The sequence below is a fragment of the Spermophilus citellus genome, assembly GCF_964194105.1.
Source record: "Spermophilus citellus genome assembly, chromosome: 2".
NCBI classification, from domain to species: domain Eukaryota; kingdom Metazoa; phylum Chordata; class Mammalia; order Rodentia; family Sciuridae; genus Spermophilus; species Spermophilus citellus.
Window position 1 is genome coordinate 190,829,272 of NC_138183.1, and position 19,705 is coordinate 190,848,976.

The 19,705-nt window shown below is 53.9% G+C and overlaps 1 protein-coding gene across 1 annotated transcript in view; it reads right to left on the minus strand.

Moving 5' to 3' along the window:
- Positions 1-19,705, minus strand: part of MYO7A (myosin VIIA) — a 78,785-nt gene that overhangs the window by 54,413 nt on the left and 4,667 nt on the right. The window contains exons 3-5 of the mRNA XM_081282010.1: positions 11,005-11,118; positions 6,668-6,820; positions 168-352 (exon numbers count right to left, since the gene is read on the minus strand). Of these exons, the coding sequence (XP_081138136.1) occupies positions 168-352; positions 6,668-6,820; positions 11,005-11,118 (452 nt within the window). The remainder of the gene's footprint in view (positions 1-167; positions 353-6,667; positions 6,821-11,004; positions 11,119-19,705) is intronic.

The window sequence follows — 19,705 nt, forward strand, 5'->3', positions numbered from 1 at the left end:
CAGGAGCCATCAGTAGGCAGGGCTGGCTTTAAAAGCTAGCGTGAGCTTGGGTAGCATTAATGGAGATGTAAGACCTGGGAAAAGGGAGGAGATTCTCTATGCTATATGCAATGGTTCCTGAGGCATTCTGTGGCATTTCCTACGACTGCGGAGAGGAGGCTGCCCACCTGATGATGCAGCACTGGTCACGGCTGTTGCGCTTCATGCTGAAGTAGCAATTGTCAGCAATGGCAAAGATGTGGGGGGGCATCTCCCCAATCTTCTTGTTGGTGTACTGGCGGATATGCTCTGGAGAGTAGATGGAGAGCAGCTGGTAGGGGTTCACAGCCACCAGGATGGAGCCCGTGTACGTCTGCGGGCAACAAGTCAGGGTGAGCTCTCAAAGTCGGACTCTAGACTGACTTCAGAAAGCTCCCAGTTCTGCCTGCTCCATCTCAGAAGGAAGAGCACTGGCTCTGGAGCCCCACAGACCTGGGTAGGGTCCTGCCTTCTTAGGAGTGGGGGCAGGGCCTTCAGGCTAGCTGTGGGCCTGAAGACTGTCCAGTCTAGCCTTCTAGACTAGCAAAATGACATGTGACAACTTTATGAAGATTAAGGGAGTTTTTTTTTGTGTGACCCTAGAGACTGAACCCAGGGCTTCATACATGCAAAGGAAGTACTCCACCACTGAGCTGCATCACCATTATTTTTGAGACAGGGTCTCGCTAAGTTGCCCAGGCTGGCCTTGAAATTAAGATCCTCCTGCTTCAGCCTCCCAAGCAGCTAGGATTATTATGCCGTGCCTGGAGAGATGATATATTTTAATATTTACAGCACACAGTAGGTACACCTTAAATATTGGCTCCCAACTTTACCTCCAAGCCCTGAAACCATACTTTTGGAGTGAAATTAATAAATTGGGGGCTGGGGGTGTGGCTCAAGCGGTAACACGCTCACCTGGCATGTGTGGGGCACTGGGTTCGATCCTCAGCACCATATAAAAATAAAATAAAGATGTTGTGTCCACCGAAAACTAAAAAATAAATATTAAAAAATTCTCTCTCTCTCTCTCTCTCTCTCTCTCTCTCTCTCTCTCTCTTAAAAAAAAAGAAAAAGAAAAGAAATTAATAAATTGGACCTTGTCCAGAGGGGAGACAGGGTGGATGTGGAAAAGGGAAATAAGTCAAAAAGAGCTGAAGGATCTGGGCACTATAATGTCAGTTACTTGGGAGGCTGAGACAGGAGGACTGCAAGTTCAAGGCCATGTAGGCAACTGAGTGAGACCCCGTCTCAACATAAAATTTTAAAAAAGGACTGAGGATGTAGCTCCATGGTAAAGCACAAGACCTGGGTTCAATCCCCAGAACTGAAAAGAAAAATAAATACATAAAAGGGCGGAAGGGGCTGAGATGTGTGGCTGGGGGCCTGTTCTCTGCAGCACTGCTCCAGGGCCGAGGGAGCCTCTGTGCTCGGGGGACAGAGCACCTCCATCTGTTAGGTGGCATAGGCACAGGGCCAGCCTTCTGGCAGTTCTCTCTACGAGGACACCTCTGTGGGTGCGTGGATTGCCCACCCACAGGCAAGATTCCCCATTATGAGCATGGGCCCTGCCACATGAGGGACCGCAGGGCCTGGCCCTTGCTATCAGATCAGGGAGAGGCGTTCAGGGGCTGACCCTCCCTATTCCCACCCAAATCCAAAGCTTGAAAAGGTCAGGCCCAGCCTGTGATTGGTGATGGATGTATTGACATTCAAGACCTGGAGAAGCTGAAGAAAAATGTGTCCATATAGGAGAGGAGACAGCCTCGCCTGTCCCCACCCCCTCACAGGGCTTAGTGACACCAGAGCTGCCACCATGCTCCAGCAGCCTCAATGAGGCCATACGAGGAAAGCAAGGCTCCCAGCATCTCAGGCCAGGGTAAAGCCCATCCTGGGCCAGGGGAGACTGTGCCAGGCAATCCTGACCCATTTCCAGGCCTGGCTTTGACCCCCAGACCAGGAGCTCTGGCCAGACACACCCTTCTCCCGGCCCAGGGCTCCCCTTTCCCACCAAGCCTCATCCAAGCAGCCCCAGCCAGAAGCAGGGACATGCAGTGCTGACTCCCTGTAGCAGAGCCAGGCAGGAGGAGAGGGGGCGGGGAGCAGGAGGCAGAGGGGGGCCAGGGAGCAGCCAGGCCAAGTGAACAAGCCCAAAGAGCCTCAGGGGTCTCTGCGTCACACTCACCCGCCCTCCACAGTTGGTCTGAGGTTGCAAAGTACCCGGAGCAGGAGAAAATGGGACCGGTCAGTGGGAAACAGGAGAGCAGGGCATTCTCCATGGGCAATGCTCCCGTGGCCAGGCTGGGCTGACGGACCAGGTGGGGACCTCGGCCACCTCCCTCTACAACTCAGTCCTGCCCAGCTATGGGAGGCAGCTAGAGTGACCTCCAGGTGGGGAACCTATCTAGGAAGAACCAGCCACAGAGAACATGCCCAGGGCAACCCCTGCTCTGCTCATCTGTAAACCAGCACCCCCTCTCAGTCTGCCGTAAAGACTAAAGGACAAGGACTTAGCCTTGCCAGGTGCCTGGGACACCAGCAACAGCTTGCTATTACTTCCTGCTCATACGTGCTGCTCCTCCATTCAGCCGTCACCATGGGCAGGAGGCTGACTCCCACTGTCTCCCCACAGCCCTGGGGAGGCTGAGCCATGGGAGCTCACCTGCAGCTCCTGGGTTCCTCAAGGTGGGTGTTGGGGGGGCCCTGAAAGCCAAAGGACTCGCCAGTGGGTATCAAGCACAGAGGCAAGAGGCATGGAAGGGCATGACATTTGGGAGGTCTGTTGGAAAAGGTCACCCTGGCAGCCGTGAGGGACAAACAGCGGTCACCAAGAATGGAGGCAGATACCCTTTCAGACCTAATGAGCCAGACAGTGACCCTGAGAGGCTCGGTAGCCAAGTTTAGGACAGGGACGGTGATAAGAAAGGGACATGGGAGGCACTGAGACACCATGAAGAAACTTCCTGGGCCAGGGCTTGACCCTCTTCTCCTGCTCATGGCTCCTGTGGTCCTCTCCTGGACATAGGGCCCTTTGTTCCCCCGCCTCCTGAGGTCCCCATTTGATGTTCAGCAGCATGTCAGCACCTGAACTCCCCCTTCCCTCCACTGGCTCTCCCTCAACCCCCCAATGCGCCCACAGAGCCTCCTCCCCCTCCGTCCAGGGCAGGGACCTAGGAGGCCCCAGAACCTTCTGCCCCCTCCCCCTCCTTCCTGGCGCAGGCCACCCTCATTCCCAGCAGTCCACAGTGGGGGTCCTCTGGCTCCCACACTTGTCCCTATGGTCCCTCTCTGTCCCACTCAGAGCCGGGGTGGGGTGGGCTTTGAAAAGATCTGACCCTGTTTTCCATCCAGCGGTTTCCCACAGCCTCGGGGCAAAGTCCACTTCCCTTCCCTGCCCACAGGGCCCCAAGCCCTGGCCCCTGCTCCCACTGCTGCTGCTGCTGGGAGGCCTCCCTGTTAAACCTTGGGGCCAGGAACGCACTTCCCACGCCCTTCACCCCGCTAATTCCTTCTTATCCCTCGGGTCCAAGCTGACATGACACCTCCTCCAGGAAACAGCAGTCCTGTGACCCGTCTTGCCCCACACAGTCCCTTCAGTTCACGTCCTTGACACCTCCATTGTTCTGGTTCAAGGCCTCTGTCCCCAGTGCCTGGCACCACGCAGGTCACATAGGACACGCTCAGCAGTGTTTGCTGAGTAGCTAAAAGCGTGACTATTTTAATGGGCCAAGTGGACAGCATTAACTGCTGTCCCCAGAAACCAGCAGGGAGGGGCTTCAGCACCCTGAGGCAGCCCTCACCACACTTCAGGGAGGGGCCCCAAGGTGGCTAACAGCAAGGCGGCCAAGAGTGTAAAGGGGCATTCTCTTTCTGTGTAGAAGGAAATGAAAACTTACACACACACTCACACACACACACACTCACACGCACACTCACACACACACACACTCACACACACACACTCACTTGTAGTCTTTCGGGGGATCAATATGAAGTAGCAGTAGTTCTCTATGGGTCAGAAGGAAAACTCTGTTTTGTAGCACGTGTAACCATTTAAAAATACACACTCACACCTCTTTCCTCAGTAAGAAGGACCCCCCCTCGCAGGAGAGCAAGGACAACCAATTAGCAGTAAGACCCCCATGGGGCGCAGGACTCCACAGGTCCTGCTCCATCACTCCTTGTTCCCAGGAGGCCACTGGAGGTGAATTCTTTATTTTCAGATGGAGAATGGAAGCTTCCAGAAGGAGAGAGACTGGCCACGGTCACCCAGCAGATAACAGGGAGTGGGGTGAACGAGGGTCACTGGTGCTAACCCCTGCATTGCCTTCTCCACGTAGGCTCCCCCACCCCCCAGGAACACATCTGTGGGACCTACAGAGCTGGCAGCAGGTGGTGGGAAGAGAGCAGGAGAGCAGGAGGCCTGGCCTCAGCTGGCACTGAGACCCTGGCCCCCTCTGAAGGTCCAGGGCAGCAGAGAGTTAATGGCCAATACCTTCTTGCTCCAGGAATAAAACCTGCTCCATGGAGCACTGGAGGAATACTATTCCCAAGCCAAGGACTCAGTGCATGTGGTCCCTAAGAGCCCCAAGTCCTGGGCAGAGACCAGGGATCTCTATGTGGCAGGAATCAATTCCACCTCTGCTCCCCTCTTCTGGAAAGCCCCCAGGACTGCCACCCTGGGCACCCCTCCATAGCAGGTGGCAGGTCCTGGAGGCAAGGGTGTTCCCTGGGACTCAAACACCTACCCAGAATCACAGGGGCACTGTCCCCACATAAGAGCCCATGGTGCCTAGGAAGGCTAAGACCGGACGGCCAGGGACTCCCCTAGGGCTACTTGCCAAGGCTGGACCCTGCCTCCCACCTCCAAGTCAGGGCTGCAGCCTCTGCTCAGCATCAAGGACTCCTGGGCCTCCACCAACCCTGCCATCTATTCCCCATAGGACTGAGGGGTGACCCTTGGCTCTGGGACCATCAAGTCAGGGCTGCTAGGTGTCCTCCAAGGGCCCACCCCTCTTCTGGGATGCTCAGGGTTGATCTGTGGCCGGGCAAGCCCCAGGCAGATAGGAACAGCATCCACCCAGCTTCCTCTGTGAGCAGTGAGGTAACCTGAAGAAATCCTGAGTACACGGGGCTGCGACAGGGTAACTCAATCCATGAAGTGACGGGGTTGCCATGGGTAGGGACAGGTCCAGTTTCTGGGTAGGCAACAGCCCAGATGCTTCTTTACAGCCCTGCTCTTCTGTATCCACCAAGATACAAAACCACAGACTCAGCAAGGTGCAGCATCCTCCACGCACCTCCAGACCCAGAGTCTCAGGCCCTGGGATGAGCCAAGATGCACCTTTCTGGGTGCCATGGCTGGGTTCCCTGGCCAGAGCCCTATTCAAGCACGGAGCTTGCTCACCTCCTCTGAGCTCCCCCAACTCCACCCAGAGGAGAGCTCTGAAAGGTGCCTGCTAGGAACTGTTCTTTGGTGTGGTAATGGGGATTGAATCCAGGGGTACTCAACCACTGAGCTCAACCACTTGAGAATCTCTAAACCTCTGGAATTATTTTCTTTGATCCCTAGTCAGCTCATTCAAGGACATGATATCCCTGATGTCCAGGCTGACCTCTGCGGCTGTAGCTAATTCTATTACCACCTTTCCCCAGTTTCACAAGCAAGAGTCACTGACTCTAGTCAGGCTGGTGCCTCCCCAGTACCCCGCCTTCCCTCAAGACTCTGTGTCTGCCTGTTCCTGGATGCGGCCTACTTACTCCTCTCCTGGAGAGGAGCTGATTCTCCTGTAAAATCCCTAAAACACACCCTAGAACCTCCTACTCTAAGCCATGGGTCAGCCGGATCCCTGACAGGGATGACTCCCATCATCCCCTGTTGCTTCCCTGTGAAGGAGGCCCTGAGCTCCTCCTGATAGGAGTGGGCATGGGGTCAGGCCTCAGCACACGGGCAATTGTGGAGCATCCATCAGCTCTGACAGGCGCCTCCTCTGACAGGCAGGTGGACAGGCAGGCATCCCACTCATCTATCACCTGGCCCAGGCCTGACTGATGGCCAGAGAGCTCCAGGAACCTCCGGTGGCCACTTGCCCTCCAGGGACAAGAGAAAGGGGCCCTTAATAATTTTTACCAACATAAAGTGTTCCTGTGATCAAAAAGCCTGAAAACCTGTAGACTAAGTGATCTCCAGAGCCTTGTCTTGCAGTTCTCTAGCCCACCCCGTTGATCAGGGCTGTCCCAGCTCAGTTATCCTTGGGATAGGGAGGAAGGGCTGGTTTGAATATCCAGGTTTTGAGGCCCTCCTCCACCCCCCTCCAAAGGGTACAAACTCCTTAGTCAGCCTCTCCTGATCTTGAGGAGCCAGTGTTAATCCCCCAGCAAACATCCAAGAGAGCCCCAGCTCCCCAGATCCTGGACAACATGCTATGCCTGTCACTGACCAGGCGTGGCCACACAGTGGTGTCAAGGCACACAAAGTCACCTGCGCCTATAGTGTAATCTGCCCTTCTTCCAGCCACAGAGCCCACCAGCAAGGCCTGGGAGGACGACGAGCCTCAGACTAAGTGGCTACAGGCAGAGTCCCTGTCCTGTCCTAGGAGCCTGGGTCCCTGGGCAAGTGTTGGGCTGGAGTGGGCCATGGCATACTCACGTAGATGAGGTGGTCCCTGTAGCGGATGAGCAGGTTGCGCAGGATACCCGCCTCGTTGAGGTCCCCCAGACGGATCATGTCCTCCACACCGTGGACTGAGGTGGGATGCATGGGCTTGATGTGCGTGGCGTTCTGCGGGGAGATCCAGTGTTCCTGCAGGAGGGACAGTCCTTGGGGTCAGCTCATTTGCCTGGGCCCAGGCTGCGTGCTGCTTAGGAAGAGGCCCTGGAGGAGCTGAAGCCTGGGGTCTGTGAGCCTGCTGTGGGAGTTGGGGGGCAAACACCGTCAGTTCTAACAGGTTTGAGTCTTAGCATGGCTACTGCCTGTCCCACTCCTTAAGGCAGCTCTTCTTCCTCTTAAGGGGTTATCTCTAGACCTAAGAGGTAAGCAGGACAGGGACTTTAGTCCCTCCAGACAGTTGTCATTAAAGGGACCAGATTCCCTCTGGTGGCTTTGCAGGACAGAGTGGAATGTGTAATAATTGGATTTATACAGACTTGGCTTCAAAGCCAGACTCTGGTAAACAAATACATAAAAGTAATTTCAGATAGTGCCAGCAATAAACTGAGGGGCACTTGTGATAGAGAACTGCAGAGGGAGCTACTTTAGATGGGGTGGTCAGGGGCCCCCTCAGGTGGCATTGAGCTAAGATCTGAGTGAAGACAAAGAGATCTCTGTAAAAAGATGGCAGGAGGGAATGTCAGGCCCGGGGAGCAGTAAAAACAGCGCCTCTGAGGCTTGTGTAGGTGCAGCAGGTTCAAGGGAAAACTAGGGGGCAGGGCAGTAGCAGTGGCAATGACAGAAGTGGACCCACCGGGATATATTTCACCGGTCTTGCTGATGACCTGTGTGGAGCAAGGGGAGAACTTTCCATTCCCCTGAGCAGGAGTGGAAACATGCAGGGGGCCTTCCGGGCTCTCCCCTGCAATACCCCGAGATGCCAGGAGGTGGCAGACGAGTGCACCCAAGAGGCTCATCAGCTCTCTACAGTTTGCAAAAGGCTGGTTTCCCAGGGTGCTAGGAGCTACCCTCCCTGGGGTCTCCAGCACATTGTCCTCACATTTACAGACCCTGCATGGAATAAGAGCCTGACCTATGCTCTATGTGTGGCCACGGCCTGAGGAGAGCCCTACAGACCTCCTATTCCATGGAACCACACAGGAACCTGACTACTGTGGGGAGAAGGAACCTCTCTGCCACCTCCCAACTGAGGTGACACATGTCATGTCTTACCCCACCTGCACCTCCTCTGGCTCTTCTCTGGCATAATGAACCCCATTAGCTAGACATTAGAAGAAATCTGGGCAACACATCCCTGCCCCCCAGTCACCCAGTCCTGCCCATTCAACCCTCTAAACCCTCAAGCCCCTGCAGCCCACACCCTGACCCACCTGGCCTGGGCCCACCTCTTGGGACAGGGTGGTGGCCTGCTTGAGGCACTCAGAGGGATCAGGGCAGGGCCAGGCAGAGCCCTCCCTGGCATTTCGTGGCCCTTCCAGGGAAGGAGCATTTAACCTGAGTCAGGCAGCCTCCCTGAGTCACCAGGGGGCCAAGTGGTGAGGTCAGAGAATCCATCTGAACTTTCCAGTCCCCTGTGGAACATTCTTTTCCAGGCACCCTGTTTCTTGATAAAGGCTGATCCATTTGGAAAACTCCCTTTGCCTATCTTCTCTGCCTGACTTGGTCCCAGGCCTTGGAGTGGGCCAGAGGGAAAGGGCTCCTGGGCCAGCTCTCTGCCCTGCAGCATCTCCCCAGGACAGCTCAGCCAGAGGCCAAGAGCTCAGTCATGAGTGCCCTGGAGGTTCACACACCTCACCCCCTGGAGCTTCTACCTCGAGTGGGAATGGGGATACGATGCCTTCTTCCTGGGGCTGTGGGGAGCACTGACGGACCTAATGGCCAGGCTTCTCCATGCAGAACTGGGCCTGGCAAGTGCTAGCCCTGGGGATTAGCCCTCGAATACTTTTTGTTTTATAAAGACTCTGTGTGCTCCCTGTTCCTCACAACATCCTGATGAGAATCACAGCCCCTGTTCTCCAGTGACAAGTCAGAGTCCAGAGCCTGCAGTGTGGGGGGACGCCCTGCAGAGGCCCGCAGCCCTCAGCGCAAGGTCCACTGCCCCCACGGCTCTGGCCAAAGTACAACCAGGCTACCATCAAGGCTGGGCCCTAAAGGAATGTCAGAGAGACAGAGACAGGACAGAGAGACAGAGACAGTGAAACAGAGACCGAGAGGGCCAGAGAGTGAGACAGTGACAGGGAGACAGAGAGAGAGACTTAGGGAGACAGAGACACAGAGAGAGAGGGAGAGACAGAGAGAGAGCATGGGCAAGTCCAAGGGTCAGGGTGTGATTGGCAAAGAGCTGGCCTGGAACTGAACTTGGAAGACAGGTATTCTGCAGAGGAGGGGAAGGAGCATGCACAAGCTACAGGAGTGGCTAGGACAGAGGGGACCCTGGGGTTCCAGTGAGGACTAGACCCATAACCTGTCACACATCCTTCTCAAGAGCCTCCCCTGGGCACGTGCTCTGCTGGGCTCTGGGGAACCAAATGTGACTTGCAGGGTCCTTGTTTCCAAGTTGCTGGGGTCTGTGGGAGCACAAAGTAAAGAACAATGGCCTATTGGGGGAGGGGGCACAGAAAGAAGGGTCCAGACCCCCTGAGACCCTGTGCCACTGAGGTAAACCCCAGCTCCCTAACCTGGCACCCCCTGCCAGCCAGCCGTGCCCCTCCCCCTCTTATGGCTCCCACTCAGGGCCTTGGTGGGGGAGGGGAAGAGGGGACCTTCAGGATCAGGTGACATAGGTCACGGGACACCATCTGACGTGCAACATGACCCAGGTGAAACTCAAGCCTGCAGAGTCCCAGTCCCCACTCTCAGGCTCAGGTGGGTTCAGGGCCCGTTTCCCTGACAGCAGAGCCGTGCTCCCTGCTGCTGTGACTACAGCCTCACTGTGGCTTCCTAGAGGAATGACGTGGCTGGCCCTCTGGTTCTAGAGCCCAGGGGACAAAAGCATGGTAAACAGAAACTGAGTCCAATCGTTGTCGCTGTGGTGCCGGCAGGGGAAACGTAGGCATAGAGGCCTCCAGCCACGTCACTAGCTGTGCAACGAGGCAAGGGTCCCCCTCTGTGCCTCAGTTTCTCCATAGAACAGTCGCTGCCCACTCTGCCTTTCCCAGATGCCACGAGGACCCAAAGACAGAGCACGCATGAAAGGGCTCTGTAAGCCCTGAGGGGTTGCCCTTGAAGACCTAAAGGGCAGCTGGGGTGGCCCTGCCCACTCCATGGATAGGACCTCCCTGGGCCTCCTGAGCCTCCAGGAGCCTCCACTCCACGGATAGGACCCCCGAGTCCTCCTTTCCCCAGCAGAGCCTCCTGTTCCTCTTGGTCCTGAGTGTCCCCCCTCAGGCTAGGAAGCTAAGCCGGTGTCTCAGGCAAAGCACTGGACATGATACAAGTTATCATAAGTCGAATTCCCTTGCGTCCTTCGTGTCCTTGCTAAGCTGCAACAGAGCACTCTGCACCCCATCTACATGTCCCCATGCCACCTACACGTCCCCCAAGCCACCTACACATGCCGGAGCTGTACTTGAGCACACAGCTCAGAGGCCCCGGGGCGTCCCTGTGGGCTCCTGAATAGGCCACCCACCTTCTCCAGGGAAGGCCCTACTTCAGACCTGCCCCCGCCGCAAGGCCTCACTAGCACCACCTATCACACTTCTATCTCCCGCGTCCCTTTCCTTCTGGGCCAGGAGAGGTAGAGGGTGGATCTGTTCCACGGATTCCCAGGGCAGCCTCATGGAGGACAAGTTCACCTGGTGCCACGACCCGAGAGTGAGATTCTAGGCGTTTCCCCATCGACCGGAGCTGTCCTGAGGTGCTCTGCTGCAGCCTCCCCATGGGCAGCTGCACTCGGACACATTCACTGTTACCCCATCTTACAGAGAGACACTGAGGTTCAGAAGAGAAGGAGTCGTGACCAAGGTCGCACAGTTAGTAAATATGCAGCAGGGTTCGAATCCAGTCTGTCTGACCTTGAAGCACCCCTACCCCCCGCCCCGGGGAGGGGGCGTTTTCTGCCCCCACCCCTCACCCCCGTCCCCGGCAGAGAGGAAGGAAGAGCTGTGGAGATGGAAAGGGCAGCTGGGCAGGGGGAGTCCCCTCCTGCTGGAAAGGTGGAGAGCACTCCATGGGGTGGGTGCCTGAGAGGCAGAAGGGGGCACAGGCACTGCCTCTGTGCCCCATGACTACTTCGGGAAGCGGCTACTTCCCGGGCCCTGCCTGGGGACACTGATCAGCCTGTGTCGCATGGGCAGGTGGAGGGAGGGGCGACTCACGTTGCCTTCATCGTCCACCACCTGGATCTGCCCAGAGTCACAGAGCTTCACCACCGCCCCGATGGGCACGTCAAACTCCAGCCCGGATCTCAGGTCCATCCACACATAGTCCCCCTGGGGAGAGAGAGAATCCCAGGACGGCTGAGCAGGAGGCGAACCAGACAGCCCTTCCAGGATGCCCCCAAGCCCACACCCACCACCAGAAGAGGGAAGATTGGGAACCATGCCTGCTGGAAACGCCTGGTGCCAGGCCCTGGGCTGGAGCTTGGGTCGTGCCATCGCCTCTCCTCTGGGGCAGCCATTATTCTCCCCACTTCACCGAAGAATGAGCAGACGCTCAGAGAGGGAGAAGAGCACACAGCAGGGCTCTAGCCCTGGCCCGTCCAAAGCCCGGCTCCCCCATGGTTCTGCCTGCTACATGTGTATGAGGGACTGGGGGAGTTTAGGCACAAACACCAAGCCACCCAAGTACAACCTCTCTGTCCAAGGAGTGATGTCAGGGACCCAAGGCTGCAGGCCCCATCTACCCAGGGTCAAGTCTCACCATCCTAGTAACAGTTTCCTCTCAGTACACTCCCTGTGCCCAGCCTGGGATAAGAGACAGCCACATTGTCTCCTGGCTCGTGGGGAGAGCCCCAGCCTTGAGGGACACTGTGTCACTTTTGTGTCCCCTGCAGCATCTGGCCTACGGCCTGGCTCTCAGCACATACTGAAGGCTCACAGAGGCCAAACAACCACATTCAGCACTGATGTGTTCGACAGGCATGTATCTCTCGAACACCTGCTGTGTCCAAGGCACTAACTGGCCTAACCTTGGGGGTGGCGCAGTGACAACGGAATCTACTTTCTAGTTGAAGAAGACAGAAAATAAATAACAGAGCACATTTATTAACATAGTCCCTTTGGACATTGGTGAGTGCTTCCCAGGGAGTTACCATGCCAACGGCAGAGTCAGGCAGCCACCCTGAGCCTCAGGAGCCAATCTCAGCTCTTCAGAGGAAATCTTGGAGCTGAGATCTGAGAAGCAGGAGCCAAAGAAAGTGCAGGGGAGTCATCTGGACAGAGGGAGGTGGGAAGGAACAACAAGGAGGTGTGGCAACAGGGGCTGAGGAAGAGATGAAGGTCAGAGTGGACCAGGCCCAGAAATACAAAGGTCTTTGCTGACTTTGGGGTGAAAGATTAGATTTTATTCTAATCCTAATAAAAGTACTCTTTGGGGGGGTGTTTTCTCAGGTGTGTGGGAGAACTTAGACATCCTAATAAAAATGTAACTTCATAACGAGCAGCAATTACAAACAACACTGATGAAACTGATTCTGGGTGACCCAGAGATGGCCCAGTGGGAACGGCTCCGGGCCAGGCTCTGCTAGCTGATCTCTGAGCCTCAGTCTTCTCATCCCTCTTTGAGTCCAAGGTCAGTTCACGACTCTTTCAGTCTCCTGATCCCATCAGAAATTTGCTTCTCTTGGACAGGAGTCAGGGCATGTTAGGGAAAGGCGAGTTCCAAACCCAAGCTTCCTCTCAGAATGTCAGAGAGCATGGAGGGGCTCCGGAGCCGGGGAGACCCTGGTCTACCAGACATCAGCTGCAGGACCGGGGCTCTGGGGTGCTTCCCAGAGCTGCCCCTTCCATCCTCCAGGGCCCTGAGCTTTCTACCCCACCAGCGACTGCTCCTCCCAAGGCTGCCTACCCCCACCTCTTCCTGCCCCACCCCTGCTGGGTCTCCTCCACCAGCTGCCCCTGCAGGCTGCTCTCCTGTCCAGGGCAGGGGACAGGCCCAGGCTGCAGAGAAATGAGTGGGAACCAGGGCAGGCCCCAGGTCACACAGGGCCTTGTGAGCCACAGACAGGAGTTGGACTTTCTTCTAATTTATGACAAGAAGCCATGGGGAAATGTCAGGATAGACTGACATTCAAAATCCCACCCTGGCTGCTGGGTGAGGAGTGGAGTAACCCCTGGGGCTCCACGAGGGTGGGCTGGGCCTCTCCCACCCAGGGGAGGCTGGTCCAAGCCTCCCATTTGTGACTCCCCAGAGCCAAGCACAGCAGAAGCCTTAGAGAGGAGTGAGTGTGTGGAAGTGAGAGTGTGTGAGAGCCAGGGAGAGTGGGCCCGGGAGGAGGGAGAGCAGCCCGCCTGGCAGCAGCTGGACGCTCCCCTGGCCTTCGTGAATTGTCCTCACGCAGAGCACTCAGCCTCTACTTCATCTCTCAAGAGTCGAAAATGTGCCCAAGTTCATACAGTGGCTTTGTGGTAGGGCTAGGACTGAGGCCCAGGCCCAAGAGACTTCAGACCCAGTGCTCCTTCCTGACATCCCCTGGGCCCAGCCCTGAGCACAAGAGAAAGCACTGACAGGGTCCTTGGCCTTGGGTGACTCATGGGCCCAAAGGAAAGCTGACAACAGGTTGAGGACAGCTAAAGTAACCTGTGTCCCTTGGCCCAGCAAACAGAAAAGATGGTTCCCACTGAAGGAACACAGGAAAATAATAATAATAGTAAAATAACTGAAACAAGGGGCTAGGATTGTGGCTCAGCAGTAGAGCACTCGCCTCGCACGTCTGAGGCCCTGGGTTCGATCCTCAGCACCACATAAAAATAAATAAATAAAATAAGGGCACTGTGTCCAACTACAACTTAATATATATATATATCTGAAACAAGCAGGAAATGGAGACTCCGAGAGGCTGAGCCAGGTACTCAGAGTCATGCAGCAAGCAAAAATGACTAGACTCTTCTAACCTCAGGCTGTCACTAGAAGATTTCTGCTCCAGGTCAGAGCTTGAAGGAGAAATTTAAAATGGTAACTCAGAGGCTTCAGGGGGAATTCTGAGACCACAGGACATCTGGGGTGTGATCCCAGGGCCAGCCCTTGAATCAGCATGTAGCCAGGAAGTAAGGGTCCCCATTTTATAGATGAGGAAACCGAGGTCCAAAGAGAAAAGGGAACCTGGCTCAGACACTCATCACACTTGATCTTAGCCAAAAGGCCGAGAAGCGATCAGACACTCATCAAACCAGTGAGATAAGCCTATTAGCCTCTGGAGAACAGAGCCTGAACCAAAAATAGGGTGGGAGGGAATCACTAGTTGAGTGGGGGAAGGGAAGGAGGAAGACAGGAAAGAAAACCAAGTTTAACTGAGGGCAGGAGGGCAGCAAGGAAAGGAGACCTGGGCTCTAGGTCTAATCCCACAAACCTCCCATCCCTGTGGCCAGTTCCTGGGCCACCATGATGGCATCTGGTGCACGACTTCATGCACTGTGAGAGGCAGCCCTCTGGGAACCTCACCTTGAAGTGAAATTCCATTTGTGACACGGCACATGCCTCAGTGTGGCTAACTTGGGCCAAGTGCCAGCTTTCCTGATGTCAAAAGGATGGCTGGAGCAGAGAGCCCCCTAGGACCCCACCAGCTTTGCAGGATCTCAGTCTCCAAGTGATAACTTCCTAGAATGAGTCTAAATATTCTCAAGGGTACTCCAAAACCCAGTGGGGCCTAGCCCTGGAAAAGCCAGCACACCGTCACAGTAGGTTCTAATTTCAGTTCTGCCACTGATGCTGTGTGACTTTGGGTAAGTCATTCAGTCTCTCTGGACCTCACTTTCATCAGACTTCAAATGGAAAGAATTGGTGAATGCAAAGAGAGGCTTGCAAACGCGGGCTGTCCTTGCTTCCCTCCTTCTCCCAGGCCAGTCTGGGATCAATATGAACTCCCACAGAGCCTTAGCACTTTCTGCCTTTCCCTCCTCCCAGGGCTTGGGGCTCAGTCCCTGTTTGCCAAATGTGGACACCTGAATGTGGACCCCCAGCCCCCACCACAAATCTCCCTTATCAGTCTGGGCCACTGGTGTTCTCAGCCCCATTTCACAGGTGGGAAGGGAGATCTAAGTGTCTAGCCAGAGGCACCCATGAGTACAGCACAGTGTCCAGTTGCTAACCTTTAAATAGAGGGGACCGGAAGGCTGGCAGTCAGCCAATGGGTAATCAGATGGCTAAGGTCCTTCTGTGCACCTGGGGACAGTCCCTGCTCTGGATCCCAGCAAAAGCTGGTAAATCTTTAGCCCATCTGGATCCCCCCACCCCCCACCTTACTCGGTCACCAACTTTCCAGATGGCCCCGAGGGAGGCTGCCTTGGGCCGGGTTCCTGCTGGGGTCGGGGTGTCAGGGATCCCATGCAGCACCCTAGGGCTGTCGACCTTCCTCACGCCCCCGGGCTTTGTGACCCTACACCTTCCCGGCTTCTGCCCCGCGGGGACACTGAGGCCGGGGCGCCCTCCCCGCCGGCCTGGGTCTCACCGGCAGGACGGCCAAGGTCTTGAGCGCCTGGTTCAGGTGGCGCACCAGCGCCCACTTGCCCGGCTGCGGGGCGCGCGCCTCTCCGGGGTCAGCGGGGCTGCCGGGGGCCTCCATGGCGCCGAGGGTCTGGTGGCGGCGGCACCGATCGGGCTCCCTAATTCACCTAATCCCCTGCGCGCTGCCCGGGAACCCTAAACCGGGCCATCTGCCGCGGGCCCATGGCAACGGCGGCTTAGGTGACGCCCGCCCGCGGCGGGAACGGGGAGGGGGCGCTCTCCGCCCGGACCCCTCCCATCTCCGCGACCCTGGCACCTCCACCTGCAGGGCTTCCAGGTGGCTTCTCCAGGGCTGCAGAGCCTAGCCTTGGGGCCCCGGGGGACTTGGCACCTGGAACCGCACCCTCGGGGCAGTTTTGGAGAAAAATCAGTATTTTCCCCCTGCAGGGATGTTATTGAATAGAACTCAGACTAAAGGGAGGGTGGCCTGTGACTCTTTGGAGAAAAATCAGTATTTTCCCCCTGCAGGGATGTTATTGAATAGAACTCAGACTAAAGGGAGGGTGGCCTGTGACTCACTGGCTACCTCTGGAGACTGAAAACGGATAAAAATCAGTCTTCAGGGGCACCTTTGTGGGGAAAGGCCCGGAAGAGCGAGTGTCTGGTCCTCCTCACCTGGCTCCTGGTCAGCTCTTGAGAGATTCCAGCCCAAGGAAGAGCCACTGAGGCCTGGTGCCGGGGCCCCTGGGTTCCCCAGGACACTGAGCCACCAGATAGTTCAGAGATCACCCACATGGGTGATCCACACAGGACTGGGCACCTGCCTCCAGTCCATGCTAGGTGGTGAGCCAGAGGTCACTAAGTTGGCCTGGAAGGCCCAGGCCAGGTCACTCCCAGGTGATGCCTCCTTCTGGCCTCTCTCTGCTTATCTTTGCCCTCTTCCCTTCATTCTTCCTTTATTCCCTCTCTTCTCTCTTGTGTCCATTTTTGACCTTCAGCTCTGGACTCCTAGAAGCATAGCTGCTCCCCCAGCAAACAGCAGTAGGGAGTAGAGCAGGGAAAGGGCAGGGAAAGGGCAGGGAAAGGACAAGGAAGGAGGCAGTAGTGCCACATGGCTCAGGGCTGCCGGGGAGAGGCCTCCTTCCCTGCCCTTAGTCATAGCGAGCAGGGCTCTTCCCCCAGCACAAAGCTGACTGACCACAGTGACCCTCACCCCTTCGTGCACTCTCTCGAGGATCCACCTTTCCAGATAGGTCCTTCCCCAGCCAAGCCCTGAACACCTGTCCCTGCCCACCTGCCCCTGGACTTCACTGGGACAGGGACCAGCTCCTCAGACACAAAGGAGTGCTGGTGGTGGACTCAGAGCACTTTCCACCTGTCCATAAAATCATCCTTCACTGAGCTCAGGTTCAGAGCAAAGCACAGAGGATACTGTCCACAAGACAAGTCCTCAGAGCTCCCTGCCTGGTGGGGAGGACAGACCCAAACCCAAATAAGGCTGGTACCACCCGGTAGGAGAAATTAAGACAATTCTAGATAATTAAATGCAGAGGGAGTTTGTCACTAGTCAACCTGTCTTATACAAAATGCTACAAATAGAAGGACATGGAAGGACAATCAAACAAACAAATAGATTAAAAAAAATGGACAGATGACTTCAATAGGCATTTCTCTGAAGAAAATATACAAACAGACAAGAAGCACATGAAAGATAGTCAACATCACTAATCTTTCTTTTTTTAAAGAGAGAGAGAGAGAGAGAGAGAGAGAGAGAGAGAGAGAATGAATTTTTTTAATATTTATTTTTTAGTTTTCAGTGGACACAACATCTTTGTTTGTATGTGGTGCTGAGGATCAAACCTGGGCCGCACGCATGCCAGGCGAGCACGCTACCACTTGAGCCACATCCCCAGCCCCAACATCACTAATCTTAAGGGAGATGTAAATCAAAGTTATAATGAAATGCCCCTCTATGCTCATTAGGGTGTCTATATCAAAAATCAGAAAATAAATATTGTCTAGGATGTGGAAGAATCGAAACTCTTATGTGCTGCTGCAGAAATATAAAATAGTTCAGCCACCATGGGAAAAAATTTTAAAATATAATTATTATATGATCCAGCAATTCTAGTTCTGGACATATACTCAGAGGAATTGAAAGCAGGTCTCAAAGAGGTATTTGTGCACCTATATTCACAGCTGCACTGTTCACATGAGCTAAAACAGGGAAACAACCACGGTGCCCTTTCATGGGTGACTAAGTACGCAAGATGTGGTATATTGATTCCATAGAATATTATTCAGCCTTAAAAAGGAAGGAAACTTGTCATGTGCTACAACATGGATGAACCTTGAGGAAATTATGCTAACTGAATTAAGCCGTCACAAACAGACAAATACTGTGCTATTCCACTGATGTGAGACACCTAGAGTAGTCACAGTCATAGAGACAGAAAGTAGAAGGGACATGGCCAGGAGCTGGGTTAGGGAAAAAAATAAAGTGTTATTCCTTAATGGACAGAAATACAGTTTTACAGATAAAAAGGATTAGGGAGATGGATGATGGCAATAGCTATCACAACATTATGAATATTTGTAATACCATGGAACTGTGCATGTGAAAAGGGTTAAGACAGTAAATTTTGTTATGTATATTTACAAAAATGAAAAATTAGAAAAAAATCATAAAATAATAGACAGTAAGTCAAAGCCATATGAAGAAAAAAAGGAACACTAGTAAGGATAACCATAGAGTAAAGTTGAAAGTCAGAGCCGGGCATGGTGGTGCATGCTTGGAACTGCAGAGACTCAGGAGGCTGAGGCAGGAGGATTGCAAGTTCAAGACCAGACTCAGCAACATAGTGAGACCCTGTTTCAAAATAAAATAAAAAGGGATGGGATGTAATTCAGTTGTAGAATGCCCCTTGGTCCTTCCCCAGTTCCAGAAAAATAAAAACAAACAATTTATAAAGAAGGGGAGGGCTGGGGATGTGGCTCAAGTGGTAGTGCACTCACCTAGCATGCATGAGGCACTGGCTTTGATCCTCAGCACCACATAAAAATAAAATAAAGATATTATGTCCACCTAAAACTAAAAAATAAATATTAAAAAATATATTTTTAAAAAAAGGGGGAAAAGCCTGGAGGAATGGTGCATACTTTAATCCCTGCCACTTGGGAGCTGAGGCAAGAGAATCACAAGTTCAAAGCCAGCCTAGGAAACTTAGCTAGGCCCTGTCTCAAGAAATAAATAAAGATAAATAAATAAATAAATTTAAAAAAGAAAGAAACTTCACATAAGAGGAAATGAGGAAGGAATCAAAGCCAGGTATAGTGGTATATTTCTGTAATCCTAGCAACTTGGAAGGCTGAGGCAGGAGGATCACAAGTTCAAAACCAGCTTCCACAAATTTGAGGCAGGAGGATCACAAGTTCAAAACCAGCTTCCACAAATTTAAGGCCATCTTTGGCAACTTAGCAAGACCTTGTCTCAAAATAAAAGTAAAAAGAGCTGGGGATATTACTTAGTGGTAGAGCACCCTGGGTTCAGTCCACAGTAATTAAAATAGTAGATGAGGAAAAAAATCAGTCAAACACAAAAGAACCGAGAGGGGAAAGTCACAGGAAAGGTCACAAGAAAACAAACAGCAAAACAGCAGAAGTAAAATTAAGCCCACCCTTAGCAGTAATTGCCTTAAATGTAAATGGATTGGATTCTTTAGTTAAGGGGACAATAAAAACACAGAATCAATTATGATAAGCCTCAGCTTCTCCACTTGAGACCCAAAGACACACACGGGCTCCAGGGGAAGGACTTCATATAGGTGGTATTCCATGCAAGTAGCAACCAGAAGAGAGCTGGGGTATCAACACTAATGTCCTCTGAACCCGTTTAAAGCCAACAGTTGTTTACCAAGCTGACTGCAGTGTGGTAGATCTGTAATCCCGCTACGCTGGAGGCTGAGGCAGGAGGATCACAAGTTCAAGGCCTGCCTGGGCAATTTAGGATACCCTGTTTCAAAAGAAAAAAATGAAAAGGACTGGGAATGTAGCATCATGGCAGGGCGCTGGCCTGGCCTGGGAAGGCTCTGGGTAAATTTTGATATGTATATTTACAAAAAGTTGTTACAGAAGACAAAGAAGGACATTATATTTTACTAAAAATATCAACCCAAACCGACATCAACAGCCCACGAATTTATCTTCAAACTTCCCTCTGCCCATAAATCTGGGCCAAGTACCTATGGCCCCAACCTGGCCCTACCACAGAGAGGAAATCACGTCAGACTGGGACAAGAGAGCCCTGCCTGAAGGCCTCGGAGCAGCGGGTCTTGTGCACCACTGAGCTCCGGGTTCTCATTCCACCCCCCACCAGGGACCTTGCAACCCCGGCCAGTCGGTCTCCCCAATGTGTTC